The sequence below is a fragment of the Phoxinus phoxinus genome (genome assembly GCF_949152265.1).
Source record: "Phoxinus phoxinus genome assembly, chromosome: 19".
NCBI lineage: Eukaryota > Metazoa > Chordata > Actinopteri > Cypriniformes > Leuciscidae > Phoxinus > Phoxinus phoxinus.
This window is the reverse complement of record NC_136894.1, coordinates 18227993-18249767: the sequence shown is the minus strand read 5'-3', so window position 1 is coordinate 18249767 and position 21775 is coordinate 18227993. Positions and strand designations below refer to the sequence as shown.

Genomic DNA, 21775 nt, shown 5'->3' with positions numbered 1-21775 from the left:
GTTTTAAATGATCTAATTCAAAACTAAAAGAAATATTCTCTGTTTATGTAATCTATATAAAAAGAGAGAGAGATCAGCCGTTCTCATTATCGTTTTGGCAGCTCATTACTCTGCTAATTTGACACGCCCATGGTGAGCGCGAGCTATTCAAACTAGGGCTGAACGATACATCGAATTTTCATCGTCATCGCGATATGAACTCGGGCGATGAACACATCGCAACAGACAGCCTGACACGATGAATAAGGAAAAAAAATTATTACATGCGCTTGGCGCATGTAATAAACGTTTGACCTATCACATTTAGCCCTGAAGGCATGGTTGGCGCGTTCATGCTATTTGGCCAATCAGGTGAAGTCGCAGGAAGTGTCAGTTACGCTCAGATTTATTTTTGAGGTGTCAATTTAGTTGCGAGACTGTGCGAACGGCAAATACGATGGCGGGGGAAGGAGAGAGGAGTGAGGAAAATGTGGTGGCTGATGAAGAAGACCTTGTGGTGAAAAAGAACAGCACTTCAGCTATATGGAATTATTTTGGATTTAGGAGAGATGACGCGTTACAAACACAGGTACTGTGTAAAACATGCCGAACAGTGGTGGCAACTTCAAGAGGAAACACGACCAACCTCCATCACCACCTGCAATACAATCATAAAGAGCTACACGAACAATTCAAAACTAGCCAAATAACAAAACCAAAAACATCGAGTAGCAAATCTAAAACTTTGCCATCACTACAACAACAGTCAATTTCTCAGAGTTTTGCGAGTGTGACTCCTTATGACACAACATCCAAACGCCACAGAGAAATCACAGCGGCTATAACTCATTATTTGGCGAAGGACATGATGCCTATGAACATAGTGACTAAAGACGGTTTTGTGAACCTGATAGCCAAATTGGACCGAAGATACCAGATTCCATCACGGACTTATTTTTCGCAAGTCGCCATTCCAAAAATGTATGACGCATGCAGGGAGACCGTGGAATCGGAACTGAGTCAAGTTGAACACTACGCTTGTACCACAGATCTTTGGTCCAGTCGAACGACAGAGCCCTACATCAGCCTCACTGTGCACTTTCTGGATCAAGACTTTGAACTGAAAACGCGCTGTCTGCAGACAGCCTACTTCCCCGGACAACACACAGCAGAAAACATTGCGTGTGGACTAAGTGATGCTTTGGCCAGCTGGCATTTGCGGGAAGAGCAGCTGGTTTGCTTCACCACCGACAACGGGGCAAACATTGTGAAAGCCACAGAACTCAACCACTGGGTCAGACTTCAGTGCTTTGGCCATAGGCTGCATCTTGCCATTGGTAAGTGTAAATGTTAACGTTACAGTATGTGCTTTACGCTTCGCGTCAGGGTCCTCCTAATCAGCCTGTTGGTGTTGTATTCGCTAACAACCGCCTCACTCTACATTATCCCTCTTATTACATGGCTACCTTCCAAATAAATCATTTGACACAAAATATTGATTTAAAAAGGAGTTTATTAATTTAAAAAGTAAACGATTTATATTGATTCCGCTAAAGAACACAGTCCGCTCCGTCTCTGGTTAGAATCCTGCTGCGTCCATAGCAACGTGCTGGTTTTCATGGCAACGGTCTGTTATACTAAGCATCGGCTGTTATCAAGAAATAACAGACCGCATTCTACATTCGAATTCAACCTAGCCATGTAATAAATCTATTGTAAGCTTGCAAGTATTATTTTATTACCCGAACAACAGACAGACCATATTACTCATAAGATGATTATGTCTGCCCTGGTTTATTACGTAATTTAATTTTTGTCAATTGCACTGTGTTAAGATTGCGGGGGAAATGTGATGTCATGTAGGCAACTGTCTGAATATTATTAAGTTGAAATAAACAATAGCAAACACTGAGCTCTTGTAAAATTAAAAATATGAATTTAAGTTGTATTTCTCCACTGCATGGTCAGCATTTATCTAACAGGGCTCTGAAATATTACTTTATTACAATAATTAAATAATTATATTATTATTAAATTAAATTATGTTAAATAATTATTAATTATAAATAATTCAATAATAATTAAATAATTGGCTACAATGATTACTGGTGTAACAATTTATTTCTTATCTTCTTTCCAGGAAATGCTGTTAAGGATGACAGCCGCATTGACCGTGCTGCTGGGCTGTGCAAAAAATTGGTGGGACATTTTTCCCACAGCTGGAAGCAGAAGATGGCACTGAAAAAATCACAACAGGAGCACAACCTCCCTGAGCACTCACTCATCACCGAATGTCCAACTAGGTGGGGCTCAAGGCAAATCATGATTGAGAGGGTCTTGGAGCAGCGGCGGGCCATTTCTGATGTCTTATCAGCAGACCGGAAAACACGGCATCTGGTTCCCTCCTGGCAGGACCTGGATGTACTAGAGTCTGTAAACCTGGCATTACGCCCTTTGCAGGAATTTACTGATGCTCTTTCCGGGGAAATCTATGTCAGTGTTTCATATGTGAAACCAGTCCTTCATCTTTTAAAGACATCGGTTCTTGTAGAAAAGGAAGGTGACACAGATTTAACCAAGTCCATTAAAGTGAAAATCCTGGATTACATGAATACAAAGTATGATGACCCAGGAACACAAGAACTTCTGGACATTGCATCCTTCATGGACCCCAGGTTCAAGGTCACCTACATCAGCAGTGAAAAAGTTGAGGACATCAAGAGCAGGATCATGTCAGAAATGAAAGACTCAGCAGAGAAGGAGGGGACACCTTCTGATAACACAGAGGCCCAGACCATGGAGCCACCCAGCGAAAAAAAGACAAAGCGATCATTGGGCAGTTTGCTCAAAACAAATCCAAGCCCCACTCCAACAGCATCTTTCATGCATCTGGAGCAAGCTGTTGAAGCTGAACTTAACAGCTACTTGTTCTCCCCCATCATTCACAGTGAAGCCGACCCTTTGGCCTGGTGGAAACTCCACCAGGTCACCTACCCTAAGCTGACCAAACTTGCTCGGAAGTATCTTTGTATACCTGCGACTAGTTCTCCCTCAGAGAGGCTCTTCAGCACTTCAGGGAATGTGGTAACATGTCTACGTACATGTTTGAAACCTAGCAAAGTTAACATGCTGGTTTTCTTGGCTAAGAACTTGCCCTAAAGAGATAACCAAGGCAGTAACTTGTCCTAAGGGGAAGATATTTTTTTTTGTGGTTTTATGAGCCCTTAAGGTTGTAGTAGTGAGAGCCATTACAGTTATTTTAAATGGCCAAATTTCTTTATTTAATTATAAAAGTTATTTTCCCCACATTTGTTTTATTCAAAGAGAGATGTTTTGTTGAGTTTACATTAAGAAAATATTTTAAAAGGAACAGGGGAAATTGAATGTTCATTTCTTATAGTTATATAATGCCTCATTTATGTGCAATTTGTTCAATAAAAGCATGTCAAAAATGATCTATTTGATTTATTTATTCAGTGGGAATAATAGGCTATTCAATGTTTAGGTTCTATGTTCGCAAAGAACCTATTAAATCACTAAGACGAGGGAACAGTATAGCTAACATTCACATTTGAATATTTATCGCAAGTCATATCGTCATCGCAATATTAAACAATGTTATCGCACATCGCAGCTTTTCCTCATATCGTGCAGCCCTAATTCAAACGCAGATGATCTGAAGCAACACATGCAAACCAGTCAACGCCCACAACAGCTGGAAAACACACTCGCTGTGAGGAATAATAATATCATGATAATCCTGGAAATTTTACCTCAAACGTGCTGGAGTAGCCTAACAACGGATCCTGCAGATCAGTAAGTGCTTTGTTCTAATCGCGATATGAAATTGTGTCTGTAAACCGCAAAAGACTCTTTAAATTTGAATCGTGTTTCTGTGTTTGAATGAATGCATGGCACATATGCATGCGTTTGTTTACTACATCTCGCGCGTGTCTGTGTGTGAATGAATTTAGCTTTTAGCAAACTATCTATATTGCCAACTGAGATGAGTAAAAAAAATCGACTGAATACGTTGAAATAAAATGTCTTTGTATAAGCAACATATTAAACTGCAAATTAACATTTATGCCCTAGGCTAATATATATTAGCCTATAAAAGACGATATGTTACAGACGAAATATGAAAGACAACATTTCGTTTTGGATAGATTATAAAGTTTTTACTGCCACATCACAACCTAATTTACAAGGTGCAAACAAAATCTTAAAAGATCAATATAAGCCTTCTCTTATAATTATTTTTGTGTTTTATTAATTGGCAAATTTGGGGAGAGGATAGCCTACATTTACTAGAAATGTTTACCCTGGATATTATACAAATTGCAAACATACACAGTTTGTGGAAAAATACACTTTTTTCAATATGTTTCCAACTCTGAACCAATTCTGTAGTTATATATATATATATATATATATATATATATATATATATATATATATATATAATGTATGTATGTATGTATGTATGTGTGTGTGTATGTATGTATGTATGTGTGTGTGTGTGTGTGTATATATATGTGTGTGTGTGTGTGTGTATATGTGTGTGTGTGTTGTCTTTGCATTCTTTCTTGTGGCTCAGTGACACCTGAATGAAAGGCTTATTAGTATGCAGCATTAGCAGGTCTTTGTCTTGTCTCAGGTGTGAATTAGGACATTATTCATGACCTTGTTGGATCATTCACGCCCACCTGCATATTGCCTTTCCAAACAAAAAGTGTCTTACAAAATTTAAATCAATCTATTGTTTAATGTGAACGATTAGCCCGGATGATTTTCTGATCATTTTGAAGTAAACACTCTAGCCGACAACTCCATTAGTCAAAAGTATTGTGGGAATATGTGAAGTTGGTCGTTTGTGGTCTTATATCAGACAATTTAAGTTTGAGTTTTTTGAATAACCACGCATAAATAATATTCTCTCAAACATATTATGATAGCCATGTTCGTGCTAAATATAGTGTAATTACACCTTTGCCATTAATATGTTTATAAGCAACTGAAAAAAATACAAATATCAGGTCATGTCAAAACATCTCAAGGACCCCAAAAACACCTTGGTCCCCAGAGGGTTAATCAATTACCTTGAAAGCAATAACCTGCTCCGTGATTGCCAGCATGGTTTTCGATTCAGTTAATCATCAAATTTTGTTAAATAAACTTCTTTCTTTTCATTTGTCCCCCTCCACAATAGATATGTTTATATCATATTTAAGTGACAGATCTCAGACTGTAAGAATCGGTGTGTGTTCTATGGGAGTTCCACAGGGCAGTATTTTAGGTCCTTTACTTTTCCTTATGTGCTTAATTTTTCTAATTCTTTATTATATGCTGATGAAACTGTTATTTTCCTGTCTGGTCCAAACATTGACACAATTGATTACAAACTTAACACAGATCTGCAGCATTTACGTAATTGGCTGCAAGATAACCATTTAACACTTTTTTATTCATTTAGGAGGCTATCTATATCCAATCCCATCACCTTTTCTAATCAAAAGCTTTCAATTGTATCCACGTGTAAGTATTTGGGAGTCTCTCTTGACTCACATCTTAGTGAGCATGTCCAAATCTTAACCAGAAAGTTAAACCCAAAGTTATCTGTTTATAGTAAAATAAGATCATATTTGTTGCCTTCTGTCTCGAAAACAAATCTTCATGCCATCATGTCCACTCTGTCGTATTTGTTACCTGTTTGGTCATTTACAACAAATGAGATCATTGATCCAGTAACAAGACTCTATAATAGAGCCTATAAGATTCACAACAGGCTACCAGGCTGGACTTACCACTGCATTGCACTATATTTGAGTAATGCCTTGACATTTCAGAACTATAAAATAAGTCATGGGATAAACTTGTATTATCAAATCTTAAATGGACGCACTTCAGCAGCACTGACTGCGTTGGTCCCAAAACTCAGCTCAAGATTCGAGCGCACTACTAGATCTGTTATAGACAGAGATCATTTTTTCATCTGCTCACTAAAGCCTGGAATGAGATTCCTCAGGACAACAGAACTATAACATCAACAAGACTATTTAAAATAACATTTGCTCAGCATCTAATGGACAGCTATATCTGTGACCACTGATACTAATTTTCTTGGTTTGTGTGTGTTGTTGTGTTGTCTAGGAGTTTTGTTGTGAATGTGGTATTTATGTTCTGCAGAGCAGGAACCTGCTGAAAATCAGTTTTATACTGAGTCAGGCCCGATTGTCTTTAATCTTTTCCTGTTTAAAAAAAAAAAAACTTAAAGCTGCAGTCCGTCGTTTTTCCTCTTTGTCGCCATCTCTGTTAGAAATCTGCAATTGCAGTTATTCGCGGAATTATTAACTGTGCGTGGGTAGTAAATCGGCATGAAACAGCGCGGATGAACACAATGTATTGAGGCTGCCGCGTCGCTGTGGATACTGTAGCCTACTGTCATCAGCAATCTCAGAGTATACTTTTTGAAAGTGTCAACATTAGAATTTTCATCGGAAAATGTCATCTGAACAAGTAAGTAACATTCACTTTTGTTCTGACCAAATTCGGGGGGTGGGGGGAAGCATTGCAGTAGGCTATCATGCTGATTAAATCTAACGATTGCTTATATCACGTCAAAACGTGAAAAATATATATTTTTTAAGTCTTTGGGTTTTACAACTGGTGAATCTCCAGTTGTCACTGGTGATTGTCGCTTTAAACTTTCGGGATCCGCCATACCAAGTGCTAAGCTAAATCTCCACCTCCATCATCCACACACGCTAGCCGGGAACTCCTTCTCTATGTGTACAGAAGTGACGTAATGACGCAAAGACATGCTCGAAATTCCCGCGGAAATCCACCAGTACCACTGGAATTAAAATCATTATTACAAGCTTACCGTTTTGAATCGAGGTAAGGCAAGCAGATCGTTTTGAACACTGGCTGGTTACGTTTTTTTTCAAAAATGTCTTTTTTGATATTTTTAAACCCAAAAAAGTGCCGGACTGCAGCTTTAAATAACCAAACTTCAACATCATAAGGGCAGATCCTTTGAGCGCAGCTAATGCTGTGAAGTGACGCTCGAGTGATCAAGTTTTCCAATGTATAAGCTTTCATTCGATTCCTCCATCCTCATTTTCTTTCCTTGCAGCCTTCCCTCGTGTCCTACAGGGGGTGGAGCTGAGACGCGAGGAAAGGAAATGAGGATGCACAAATCAAGCATAGCGTTAGTTCTGGCAGGTCACGTTAGTCAAGCTCGCATCATAATTCCGAAAATATAACGTGCGTTCTTCTTCGTGCGTGGGATTTCCCCCTTTCTGGTCAATGTATCCCTGCCTCTGCTTAATTATTTTTATCCCCGGTGGGGATAAATTTATCCTCCCCTCAAAGTGATCATAGTGCTACTACATAGTGGCAGGACGGATCACAAAACTTATCACGGATCCGTGGTTTGGTTAAAGTCAATTTTATTTTAAAATGATTACTCAGTCACTCTTGAGCGTCTGGCGCGAGTGATTTCAATGTTAAAGGTATAGCGGAGGATCTTTCCTAATTTTAGAAAAGACCCGCCCTCTCCAATTTTTTAAAAAATGCACATGTGCAACACTCTATTTGCTCAAGATATATTCTTCCATTAAATAAAATAGTTTAACTTTTGTGGGGGGAAAAAACTATCCACAATTATCTGAATAACAGCACACAACATCACAGAATGGCAGTGGGCCTCTATTCTGCTGCTGCATGTAAACAATTATTTACTTGCATTTTAAATTTCAACAACAGTGCAAAAACAGCAATAGAACTTAATCCAAACTCAAACTGTAAACAACATTTAAGCCTATGTAGCATTAGGAAAAAGTTGTGCAGAACAAACGTTATATATTGCAAGTTTGTTGTCCTCATCTGAAACTTGAAAATATTTCCATACCGCTGACATGCTTAATCTTTGCTGACGCGTGCAAACAGCTCGACCGTGAGTGAAAACTGCTTGAGCACGGAGGGGAGGGGAGGGGAGGGGAGGGGTGGTTGACGAATGATAACAGGTCGACCGTGAGTGAAACCCAAACGCTAGCGCGCGGATGGGAGGGGCGCGGTTGACATTCATTTTCGGTTGACATTTTCGGCTAGCTTTTCGGTGCACCCCTAGTTATGGTCTATAATCATATCATTAAAGGACAAGTTCGGTATTTTACACTTAAAGCCCTGTTTACAGATCGTATCTGATGAAATAGAACGGTTAAGATTAAAATTTGGACACATGCTGCTGTCGCGAGAATTTTAGGTTTATTTAGCTTTTGTGGACCTATTTTGCCAAACGTGTCACACCCGTGATTCTTCCGTTGAGAGCTTGAATAATAGACACTCCAGCGGCGGAGTAATACCGCACCTCACACAGCACATTCAATACAAGTCATGGAGTTGGACAAAAACTACGATAAAACCTGTTGGAATGCATCTTTTTCAGCGATTTTTTTTGGAACCGTATCAGTGAACACCCCTGACCACTCGGTGAGTTTCACGTCTTTGTAAACGAAAATTTAATGTGTTTTAGGAAGGAATCTTCCAGTGCACATATACAACCATTGTGGGGGTGAGGGGGGAAAGCGATATAAACCTAAAATTCTCGCGACAGCACCATCTGTCCAAAGTTTAATCTTAACCGTTCTATTTCATCAGATACGATCTGTAAACAGGGCTTTAAGTGTAAAATACCGAACTTGTCCTTTAAGTGCTTTTGATGTGAGAGATCGAATATTTAGCAACCCAAGCTTTATCATTTGTTCATTTGTATTATATCTGTTTTTTATTTGTTGAACATCAATTACTTTTTACCCTTAGATAGGTTTGACATTTTTTTGTATTTCCTAATTCGAGGAACAAACACTGTCTCTATATGATGATATCTAGATGAAAGAGTCTCTATGTGATGGGATTTTTTCTGACATGGGTGACGTTAGACGGTCGGTCGGTTAAGCCAGCCTGTCTGCTTCCTGACCTGAGCCCCAGATTGTCATGGTTGAGCTCTAAGACTATATGCCATATTACTGGAGAGAAGAGCAGCACCATCCCAGGAGGGATAAATACCATCTATTTTCAATAGGTCAGGTCTTCCCCAAAAACTTTTCCAATTGTCTATGAATTCTATATTATTTTGCGGACAAAAATTAGACAGCCAGCCATTGAGTGATGACAATCTGCTAACCATCTCATCACTCCTGCGAACAGGAAGGGGGCCAGAGAATATTACAGTGCTTGACATCGCATTTGCGAGTTCACACACCTCTTTAACGTTAATTTTAGTGATCTCCGACTGGTGGAGTCGAACATCATTAGTGCTGACATGAATAATAATCTTAGAGAATTTACGTTTAGCATTAGCCAGCACTTTTACATTTTCTTTGATGTCAAGCGCTCTGGCTCCCGGCAAACATGTGACTATGGTGGCTGGTGTCTCTATTTTCAAGTTCCGTGTAATAGAATCGGCAATAACTAGGGCACATTCAACAGGATTCTCAGTGGGTGTTTCACTGAGTGGGGAGAACCTGTTTAACCCTCTGGGGTCGGCAATCACGCCGGCGTGATTTGCGCGATTTTTTTTACATAGCAGCTAAATAAACTTAAAATACTCCGTCATATATGGTCATACAGACTTAATAAATATGAAAAAAGAATCTGTGAGATGTCTACTTTTGTATGTGTCCACTTACAATCAAAACAAAACGTTGTGCTTTTGTAAAATAAAGAAATTAAACAGGGTGTGCTTTCTGCCTCTCCGTCTCGTGAACTTTTTTTTCTTGAGCACGTCTCTAAACATAAACAAAACTCAGCGAATACTTGTCACACATTTATGAGCTCTATATATTTATAATCATTTAAGTGTGTAGTTTTAAATGATCTGATTCAAAACGAAAACAAATATTCTCTGTTTAAGTAATTTGTATAATACCAACAAGATATCCAAGTTCTCTAACCTTTGCTCATTAGTTTTAATGTGACCACACCCACACGCGCAAAATATATTGATATGCAAATCATCCATGCGTTGAGCGAACACACCATTACCATTACCTCAACAACAAAGCGCCGCCAAACTTTATCAGTCCTCTGCTGTTCGTCGAGTTTGGAAGACACGCTGTGAGATTACTGGATTTACATCAGAAGAAGAACGCGATTTGAAGACAAGAAAGATTTTAAAGGGTAAGTTCGGTATTTTACACTTAAAGCCCTGTTTACAGATCGTATCTGATGAAATAGAACGGTTAAGATTAAAATTTGGACACATGCTGCTGTCCCGAGAATTTTAGGTTTAGTTCGCTTCCCCCCCACACCCCCACAATGGTTGTCTATGTGCACTGGAAGATTCCTTCCTAAAACACATTAAACTTTCGTTTACAAAGACGTGAAACTCACCGAGTGGTCAGGGGTGTTCACTGGTATGTGCACTCAAAAATCGCTGAAAAAGATGCATTCCAACAGGTTTTATCGTAGTTTTTGTCCAACTCCATTAAGTTGTATTGGATTCGCTGTGTGAGGTAACGTTACGGTATTACTCCGCCGCGGGAAACGGAAATGGGGTTGTTTGTATGCTTTTTGTAGTCTTATGCAGTCGCGGACGCGGTATCGTAGGCTAAGCTATCTAAACATTTTTACAAGATCGAAGCTATCTGTGTCAACTTAGAAATGGATTCCGAGACATTTATATGGGAGGATGACGGTTTTGAGATCGATTTTGATGGACAGGGTTATAGGTTTGAGCCTGAATATTCAGAGAAGGAATTTCTGCAAAGAAAGGCAGAGTTTGAACGGCAGTTGACAACGGAGTCCAGTGTTACGCCTGTTGCCGAAGCTGCTGCTGTCTCAAGGCTTACAGGCACTTGGTGGTGTTCCTTTTGCCACGAATCTTCCCGCAATTCGGAACTGCACAAATTCGCCACATTATTAGCTGTCTGTTTGTAATGCTTTCAATGAAGACAGCGATCTTCTGCTTCTTCTGTGTACATGCCCGTGGTTTGCTTGCAATTGGCAAAGGTGCATTATCGCCACCAACTGGGCTGGGCTCTATTATTCAAGCTCTCAACGGAAGAATCTGGGTGTGACGCGTTTGGCAAAATAGGTCCACAAAAGCTAAATAAACCTAAAATTCTCAGGACAGCAGCATGTGTCCAAATTTTTATCTTAACCGTTCTATTTCATCAGATACGATCTGTAAACAGGGCTTTAAATGTAAAATACCGAACTTGTCCTTTAAGGTAAGAAATAATTCTGAATTATAATAGTTAGTATTGTTGCATAAACTTCACATTGCAGTCGAACTGTTGCTCGATGCTTCAGTGAATGTTCTCAGTCGCGTTGTGTTTGAAATAGAGGATGGATACCCGACCCGAGCCCACATCAGAGCGACATTGAACATTTTACATTTAAACCAGCTTATTATATATATAGCCAATGTGCCTGATGCTTTCACTTGATGCAAACGTTCGTTTTTGTGATTAAAATACATGTAAAATATTAGGCTACCATAACATCTGTCTTCCTGTGTGCGGAAATTTGTTTATGTAGCCGTGACAACGACACACGTGGATGTGTGCCTGTGTTGAGAGCCTTGTTGCTCTGCGCGCTGATGCGCTCATCTGTTGACATTTCCGAATACTTTCCACACAAACAAACGTACATGTGTAATTAGTATGAGAAAAATATATATTTATGCCTGTCGGACGCGATTTGTCCCGATCCGGAAAACGCACCAAACATAGGCTTCATGTTTTTACTCCAATCTCATTTCATAACGTCATATCGATGTAAACATTTGAAGTAACATGATAATAAAATAAATATATTTTTCTCTAGTGTAGTGTTACTGAAGTCTTCCTTTTTAACCATACCTGCTATAGCCTACTATTGTTATTATTTTATGCAGCCCTGCACGTATGCCTACAAGGCACAAGGCATTTTATATATGTGTGTGTGTGTGTGTGTGTGTATTTTATAAATTTTAAAAAGCAATTTTAACCAGAACAAATCTAAAATGTATTCCCAAAATCGTGCAGCCCTAGTTTCTCTTGATATCAGCATGTTCACAGCTTCTTCTTTTTTTTTTTTAGGTATAGTCCTGCTGACTTCAACATGAGCAGAACATGGTAGGCTAAAGTGAAAAATCAAACACCTGGGAAAGGACAGGTATGTACTATGTTTTAGGAATGGCACAAAGGTGTGTGACTGGTTAAGTCTCTGTCTTTAGTTCAGTGTGTTAAATAATGTGCTTTTTTGCCATTTGTTGTGTATCTTTGGATTGTTGTGTTGTAAATAAATCCAAACAATCAAAAAGCCATTCTTTTTAAAATCTCCTCATTCTTTGTTCAAAGATCCTCATAGGCACTGAGAGCTCCTAATAGGGCCATTATGGGAGGCTCTTTGTCTCTCTCAAGTGTGAAACACTCAATATTCATGGGTGGTTTACGCCTACTCGCATAAAGCTTTCTTACACAAGATATGTCTTACAAATTTTAAATCAATATATTGTCTGATCTGAATGAGTATTCAGGATGATTTTCACATAGTTTTGGAGCAAATATTCTAGGCTACGTGATACAATTTTCAAAGTCTTGTAAATAAATAATCAGTTTGGGTTTCATGACCTCATTTCAGTGACTTTTTTTTTGTCATTTTCACAAACCACGCATAAATGTTATCTCAAAACTACAAACTTTTACATACATGCTGCTGACATATTATTGTAGCAGAGTTTGTGCTGAATGCAGTGTAATAAGACTTTAGCCATGAAAATGTCACAAGTAATAGAAATAAGCACAAATGTCAGAGCATGTCAGAACACCTCCAGGACCCAGAAAACACCTCAGACCCCAGAGGGTTAATGTTGTAATTGGAATGGAAGAGCGGTGTTTTGTCCCGTGACTATAGCGTCGTACTGTCACCCAATTGCCCGGCTGCACGGGCTCTACTTCAGCTGGAACCGAACAATGTACAGTGTTCACTAAACTAATCGCATCCAAAGCAGTATCTAAAGCCCTTGCACTCTTACTATCCTCAATTAAAATTTGGATGCGTGTCTCTAATTCTGAAATCTTCTCCGTCAGCCTGACTATCTCCCTGCATTTATCACATGTAAATCCTGTACTGACAGAAAAAGCTATGCTATACATGTTACATGAAGTGCAAGTGACAATAAGAGGAGAAGACATGATTTACCATGTTTGTTGACTGGCACGAGCAAATTAAATAAATAAAGCGCACACGGATGGCACACTAACAGACTAGCAGAATACTAGCGTTTTGTGCTAACAATGAATTAGATTGAGGCTACCGATCACAGCTTAATATGTGATGTTGAGTAAGTTATATTTAGCTTAAACAATGGTGAATGATAGTAAACAGAGATTCAAAACAGAAAGATATACAAGGCTTACAGACACAAACCAACTTAGCAATCGATCAACCCAGATCAGATCAAAACCAGTGTTGATGAAGCTACTTTTTAAATGTTCTAGAAATGTCATGTGGCCTATAATTTCACTGCTTCTCGTGTTTCTCATGACTTTTTTTTTTTGAGCATGAGTAGAAGTAAAAATTAGAGATATTTCATTATTCTAGATAGTAAACAAGGGACATCAGTTTATCATCATAATAATATAATTCCATTCACTCTTTTAAAGAAAAGCTCATAAAGAGAGTCTCTCTCTCTCTCTCTCTCTCTCTCTCTCTCTCTCTCTCTCTCTCTCTCTCTCTCTCTCTCTCTCTCTCTCTAATGGACAAACACAGAGGTCTCTCTCTCTCTCTCTCTCTCTAATGGACAAACACAGAGGTATCTCTCTCTCTCTCTCTCTCTCTCTCTCTCTCTCTCTCTCTCTCTCTCTCTCTCTCTCTCTAATGAACAAACGCAGAGGTCTAATTTAATCAGCTGCCCACAGGCAGGCAGTGCTGGATAACTACATCAGCGTTAAGGATCTTGATTTTATCAGAATTATAGAAAATGACAAGTGAACTTAACGTGAACCAGAAAGTTGTTGGAATCCCAGTATTGGCATTTCTTAATCTAGCCAGGTTGGTACAGGAAAATCAATCGTTTGCTTGCTCGTGCTTGATCTCTGCTGCTGTTTCCTCTTGCTCCATCTCTTCAATCGCAAAATGAAACAGATAATGCATAATTTTGCAATATGTGAAGACAACACAGTATGTTTCCCCCTTAAAATAAATGTATTTAATTCTTTCATATTTGACTTTTTGTTCTCTCCTCTTTTGTTATTTGTCCCTTTGTCCCTCTCTCTCTCTCTCTCTCTCTGAGTGGATGTTGGGAGTGAGTGGGCGGAGTTAGCGCGCGTGAGTAAAAGAGAACGCTGTTGAATGAGTGAGTTTTTCTATCTTTTGCGTTTTTTTTGTGTAAATCTTTTGTTTGGCAAGTATATCGTTGAGCAAATAGAGACGCCGGCCGTTATGGCAGCAGCGTCATTTTAAACAGTTGTTCACCTTAAATCAAGGTCTTTTAACCCTCTGGGGACCAAAAACACGCCCCCGCGTTTTGCTCGTGTGTTTTTTTAGCAATGCAAAATAAACTCAAAATGCTCTGTTTATTTTGATCTTTCATTTTCGTGTTATACATCAATCGATCCTGTTCAGTTTCTATTTTTTTTCTGTATATTCACAATAAAAATAAAGTGTTTTGCTTTTTGCCAAATAAAGAAAAATTAACATGATGCGAGTTCTGCACTCTCTCTCCAATTTGAAACGCGTTCAAAAATGATCTGTAACTCAGCAAAAATTCAGTCAAACAGGCAAACATACCCACGGGCATAAAGCTTGAGATCGCATCTTTCAAATGAAGTAATTTATATAAAAAACAAATATTCTCAGCTTCTGTAATCTGTATGAAAAGAGAGCGATTCCAGTCGAGCTGATTACGAGCTCATTAACTTTAATTCGTTCACGCCTACTCGCGGAGCGCGCTATTCACAACATAATGTGTTAAGCCATCTATGCAAAACAGGTAAACGCCCCCAAGCAAATGCATTAAATGCTTCAAGTTTCATCATTCAGTCACCTGCGCGTTGGGAAGATGGCACGATACAATAATATTAAAAGGAATGTATCTTCACTACCTCCGCCTGCAACTCGGGAGAAAGAGCAAGCACAAAATGCGGCATCGGCATCTCGAAGCGGCACTTCCAGCGGCCATCAGTGAGCGGCATCTCCAGCGGCCATCAGTGAGCGGCATCTCCAGCGGCCATCAGTGAGCGGCATCTCCAGCGGCCATCAGTGCAGCGGCATCTCCAGCGGCCATCAGTGAGCGGCATCTCCAGCGGCCATCAGTGCAGCGGCATCTCCAGCGGCCATCAGTGCGGCGGCATCTCCAGCGGCCATCAGTGCGGCGGCATCTCCAGCGGCCATCAGTGAGCGGCATCTCCAGCGGCCATCAGTGAGCGGCATCTCCAGCGGATGCCGCTGGACATATATTTTGATTTAATAGCCTATTTAGTTTTACAATACATTCTTAAATGATTATCAAGTGATATGCTAACAATTTTCTGTATGTTTTGTAAATTCCGTTACAAGTAATTTACAAGCGATTAGTTTTGATTAGTTAAAGGTGCTGTATGTAAGACATTTATTTCAATTAATCATAAAATGGCCCTGATATTCACTAGACATTAAGAACTCATGTTCATTTCAAATACTTATATCACTGACAACAGTAGTCAGGCCAGGATATTGTCATTTAAAAAGTGAAATTGCAGCCCTCAATAGGGGCATGTTCAAGTTCAAAACGGTGCACAACGTTTTGCTACGGTTTCCGGGTTGAATGTCATGTTTCCTGGAAACGGCGTGCACCGGTGTGCAATGGGGTTTGAGATACGTTTTCTCTTGTTTGGTGGGTGTGTCAGAACTGCAGTCCAATCAGCAGAAACATGTATATAAAGCACGCGGTATTAAAGTGAACTCGCACAATGGGTTCAAGGAAAGTAATTTGTTCGAATGCAGCTCGGTATACGCACCATCTGAGGATTTTAGAAGACATGTTTGTCGTAAGTTTTATTGTAAAAATATAGGATATCAACATAATGATGTAGTTGTTTATATTTTTAGCTTCATTGCAAGTGTATGACATTTGGTATAGAAATAAACAATGGTTTAATGAAGGGATTTTCCTAAAAATGAGAAAGAAAATACAGGGTATTAAAACAGTATGAACTACAAATAAAGTCAGTATGTGAGGCTAAATAGATGTGTTTTAGTCTGAATTAGGTAAGATGTGTGCTTCCATTTCAGTTTCCACAAATCCCTTCACTTAGTAATGGGCGATATAAACGATATGCAATATAAACGATACAAAATTGGCCTACGATAGAGATTTTAATTCTATCGCGATAATGCATGTTGATGACGCAATCTTCCCGCGAAATTTAGAGCCACGAGCTGCAACCGGCTAAAACGCATCATATTCGTCGTCATCTTGCGTAAACATGGCTGAAAGCGAAACGGAGGAGCTGGTGAAAAAGATCGGTGCAACATCCATTATTTGGACTTGGTTCGGATTTAAGCCGTCCGACGAGCAGCAGCAAACTATACAGAGTGCGTGGGGCAACAGTTCGGGGTAACACACACGACTATCTGTTCTACCACCTCAAAACGAAACATGTCACTGAATACCAGCGCGTATTCACAAAATAGTGGTGTAACAAAATCTCTGTGTATGCCCGATTTTAAGATTCGTTGTTGTGTTGCTTTTTAACTGAGAAGACATCAGTTTTTCTGCTCTTTGCATCTTTTGTGTCCTTTAAAAAAATAGCCAAACTAAAACTACACTTGATTTTGGAGTGCCTTCTGCACTGTTTTGCACTTTTTACTGTCTATGGCATGGCACTACTCCTGTAAATAAACTTTTATACTTGAAGCATTTTCTTTAGTGAGCGTATATATATGTATATATATATATATATATATAATTAAAGCTGCAAGCAGCGATTGTGGGCCCAAGCCGGTGGCACCGCCACCCTGGTGCCTTTAGTTGCACTAAAGGCACCGGGTGGCGGTGCTACCGGCTTGGGCCCTCCATCGCTGCTTGCAGCTTTAATTATATATATATATATATATATATATATATATATATAAATATATTGGAAACATAACAGTGGAGCGGTGCTTACTGTGAACGGTACGAACTGTACAACTGACTATTTAAACAGAGCAGTGTAATTTTTTTATGTTAGGTTGACTATTTTATTATTACATTTTATTAAGGCTATAATGAACATGCTGCGATGTCAAGATTGGAATGCTGTGTGTGTGTGTGTGTGTGTGGCTCGATCGAATGGAGACATAAAAACATACTCCGTCATTTTGTTCACACAGGACATCATTCAAAGTGTTTCTCTATATTTGTGTACACTCGCAATAAAGCACAACATTGTGCTTTTGTTAAACTATAAAGTTTTTCCTATTCCCGAATACAAATATTTTTTAAAGTATTTGTTCGAAATAAGTATTTGTAAAAAACACGTTATTTGTGCCTTTCCGAATACCGTATTCGGGTTCGGCTCCACCCCTAATATATATATATATATATATATATATATATATATATATATATATATATATATATATATATATAAAAACCGCCACCCCGGTTCCTGTGCACGACGGGCAATAACGTAACTCCGCTTTGACTCTAAAGTCTGCTTTAGAGCTTGCATCAGTGTGGGTTCTGCAAAAGTGCGCATCGAGGGCACATATCAACCACAAAGTATGAGTGAGCACCCTTCTGAAACCTAAAATGAAAAATTAGCCACCCTACAGTCTCATGGACTTAACGGACACATGAAATCAGCAGCCATTGTAAGTACACAACACCAAAAATTCCTATGAAGTGTGGTATATATATTCATTGAAATTACTGTACTTTAAAACACTTGTTTAAAAGAAAAAACACATGTATACATAGTATAAATCACTAGATGGCACAATATACCTATTTTTAATGGGGGGGGGGGTCAGACAGACAGACACACACACGCACGCACACACACACACACACACACACATAACAGACACACACACACACACACATAACAGACAGACAGACAGACAGACACACACACGCACGCACGCACACACACACACACACACACACACGCTATAAATTTGACTCACATTAGTTACATCCATGTGATCGGCCTCTTACAAAAAACACACTGCTGAAGTTTCATCAAGATCAGTTAATGTATGAAGACGTTATAACACATCGTGTTTCTCTTTTCTCGCCATAAATTCGTTTCCTCGCCACGGCCAAACCGTTCGAGATATCAAAAATCCGTCCGCAATTTAGCATCCTCAATGTCTTGACTTCATGCTGACCGAGTTTGGTGGCAATCGAAAGAATTGTCTATGAGGAGTATATAAAATTCCAGGGGGATTCGTTTTTAAACAACCCATAATAGCCGACTTCCTGTTGGACTAGCGTAAAACTTAGAGCACGAAAGTTGTTCGGCCCGATTAAATCTATATGTGTACCGAGTTTCATATTACTACATGCAAACGTGTTTGATATATGGACCAAGTTTTCGGACCACGTTCAAGGGGGCGCTGTTGAGCTCCCCTGCCACGCCCGGGTACCAGCTTCAGCCCGGCCCTGATGGCCGCGGGTTCTGACCTGTGTGCAAAGTTTCAAGAGTTTTCGAGCACGTTAAGGGCCCCAAAAGTGCCCGAGAAGTCGCACACAGCAGAGAAAGGGTTAAAATAAAGCCCCCCTCCTCACACACACACAGACACAGAGAGACTGGCAAAATTCTAAGATTTTCTCCCAAGAAATCACATTCAAACCAAAAAATCTGACTTCCTATTGGTCGGGGCTAATGAGTGTAAATTAGAAAGTTGTCCAGCCCGAGGAGAACAATATCCATACTGATTTTTGTTACTGTAGGTAAAACTAATACCCCATTTCTGACTAAAGGTGGCGCTACTGAGCCCCTTACCACGCCCGTTTCTGAAACGTTGCACATGTCTACTAGGTAACAAATGTCATGTGTCTGTCGAGTTTAATGCAATTTCAAGCATGTTAAGAGTCTCAAAAGCATCAAAAAAGAATATTAAAGTTTAATGCGTTGCCATGGCAACCGTATTTAAGATATCAATAATCCTTTCACAGGTCTACATCTGCCGTGTGTTTACATTATACACATAAAGTTTGAAGCAGATCGGGTAAAAATAAGAGGGTGAATTCAAAGCATTTTGAAAGTGACACACTTCCTGCTACCAGTTGGTGGCGCTATAACTTTGACTCACAATACTCACATCCATGTGATCGGCCTCTTACAACGAACACACTGCTGAAGTTTCATCAAGATCAATTAATATATGAGGATGTTATAACACACTTCCTGTTTCCAATATTCGCCATAAATTCGTTTCCTCGCCACGGCCAAACCGTTAGAGATATCAGAAATCCCCTGGCAATTTATCATCCTCAATGTCTTGACTTCATGCTGACCGAGTTTCGTGGTCATCGGATGAATTCTCTAGGAGAAGTGTTTCAAATGCCAGAACATGCGTTTCCATACAACCCATAATAGCCGACTTCCTGTTGGACTGGCGTAAAACTTAGAGCACGAAAGTTGTTCGGCCCGATGAGATCTATATGTGTACCGAGTTTCATATTATTACATGCAATCGTGTTTGATATATGGACATGTTTTTGAATCCCATTCCAGGGGGCGCTGCCGAGCCCCCCTGCCACGCCCGGGTCCCAGCTTCAGTCCGGCCCTGATGGCCACGGGTTCTGACATTTGTGCAAAGTTTCAAGAGTTTTTGAGCACGTTAAGGCCCCCAAAAGTGCCCAAAAGGTAGTAAAATAATAATAATAAAGAAGAAGAATAAAGAATAATCCTAAGAAAAACAATAGGGCCTTCGCCTTTTCAAGGCTTGGGCCCTAATAACAAAAAATCCTTAGAAGAACAATAGGGCTTTGCGCCCTTTCAGGGCTTGGGCCCTAATTATGTTATAAATTATATATATTATCTCTGCAGCTAGTGTTCTTGAATTTTATTTATCTGCAACATTATGTTGTATACTGTAATTACAGTTTTGCACAATAAATGTTCTCAAAACGACATGCACCGTTTCTTTCTTTCTTAAAAAAATATGTATTTAGCAGTTGTTTGGCTTTCCTTAGGGTCTATGTAACCTGTTCTGAAATGGTTTTATTATAATTTATATATCGTGATATATATCGTTATCGCAAGAGGCTGCAATGTATATTGCAATATGGATTTTAGACCATATCGCCCATCCCTACCTTCACTTGATTGGGATGTTCTCTTGTGTTCTGGGTGGCAAGTGCAGTAACTGTAACATCGGGGATATTTTGTAGTATTAAACACATATTTATACACATATTTAAACCATATTATAGCCTTCATCAGGCTCCGAAAAAACTTCACAAAGAACACAAGGAATGTCCTTCTCAGCTGCCGTAGTTGCAACTCTTGCGTCATCAGAACAGTGTGTTCAACGCATCACCGTTTCTGTTTAAAAAACATTGTGCAACGTTTTGTCGGGGCTGAATGCAGCCCTGATGTTGATGTTGTCATTTTGTGTTTTGGTCTGATGCTCCACCCTCCACCTATCTACCAATCACGAAGTCAGTAGTGTTGCGGCATCCGGGTTACCAGCTCTGCTCTAGTTACCACTCCTTGTAGCATGTACCACACCTTGTACCACAGCCTACGTTCTGCTGGATCCTGCAGCCTATCTGGCAACCTCGAGTCAGGGAGGAGGTGGAGGGGATACACCGCTCTACAGTCATTTGGCCAGGGCCACCCCTGAAAGCTCATTGGCCACCCCTGTGGCCACCCCAGATCTGATAGGTAGTTGCATATTCGTCAACACAAGAAACAAGAGATTCTGTCAATGATGACAGCTGATCAACTGATTAAACTGATTAAAAATAAATAAAACTTGCGTGCAAATGAATGAATGTAATGCTGCGGAACTACTGTTAGATATGCGGGTTATTTGTGGAAACCTAATCTGTAGCCCCGCCTTAGCTAGGTTTGTTTACTTTCGCCTGCCTCCGCAGCGCGAGCCTCCGATGACTGCGCGCGCGCCTCCCCAAATGGACGAGGCATTTATACTTCGCGCTCGCCGGTGTAGGATACTATTCTTTGAAACGACAGGGTGTGACTCGGTGTAATTGTCCTCTAAACCATCAGGAATCAGCGGCGAGAAGTAGTAAGGTACATTCGTGAATGTTTATTTAAGTACAATTTAGTAGAGCAAAACCACACTACAAAAGAATCGTGTAAAGCAGTAAACCAGATTATTCCGTGACATTAGAGAGAAAAAAATTATATGAGAACGTAACCTACAACTAAATTGACGTTACATATTTTCTAAACATTTTTATTTAGTTTTGTGAACCTTTTTATAAAACATGGCCATTTATTTGTATTTAAAGGGCTTATGTCTGCTATTGCAGGCTCATTTTGTTAATGTAAGCAACTAATTTAGACGCAAGGATTAGGGGTGGGGTTAGGATTAGGCAATCAGCACATAAATAATAGATGCTGTATTTTCAGTTTTATGGATTGTCTTATTTTGTTTACAAGTTACAGATGGAGTCTGGAGATTATGTGGGGTACTTATTGTTTACTGTTTACATCTTACTTTACACACTTCAGGGCAGGTTGTTGCAGCTAGATCAGGGGAGAGACTGTATGACACTAGGTGGTACAGACTGAGACATGCACAATAAAATAAAAATGCCTTCAGCATTTTTTTTTGTTGCTTTTCCCTCCATTGTACC

General features: G+C 39.6%; 1 protein-coding gene across 1 annotated transcript; it reads left to right on the top strand.

The window, feature by feature from the left end:
- Positions 1-436: 436 nt before the first annotated feature.
- Positions 437-3138, top strand: LOC306986505 (E3 SUMO-protein ligase ZBED1-like; the record flags this gene model as incomplete). The annotated part of the gene is made up of 2 exons (XM_079589814.1): positions 437-1316; positions 2120-3138. The coding sequence occupies 2 exons, from the start codon at positions 437-439 to the stop codon at positions 3136-3138; spliced, it is 1899 nt and encodes a 632-aa protein (XP_079445940.1).
- Between the last annotated feature and the right edge of the window lie 18637 nt (positions 3139-21775).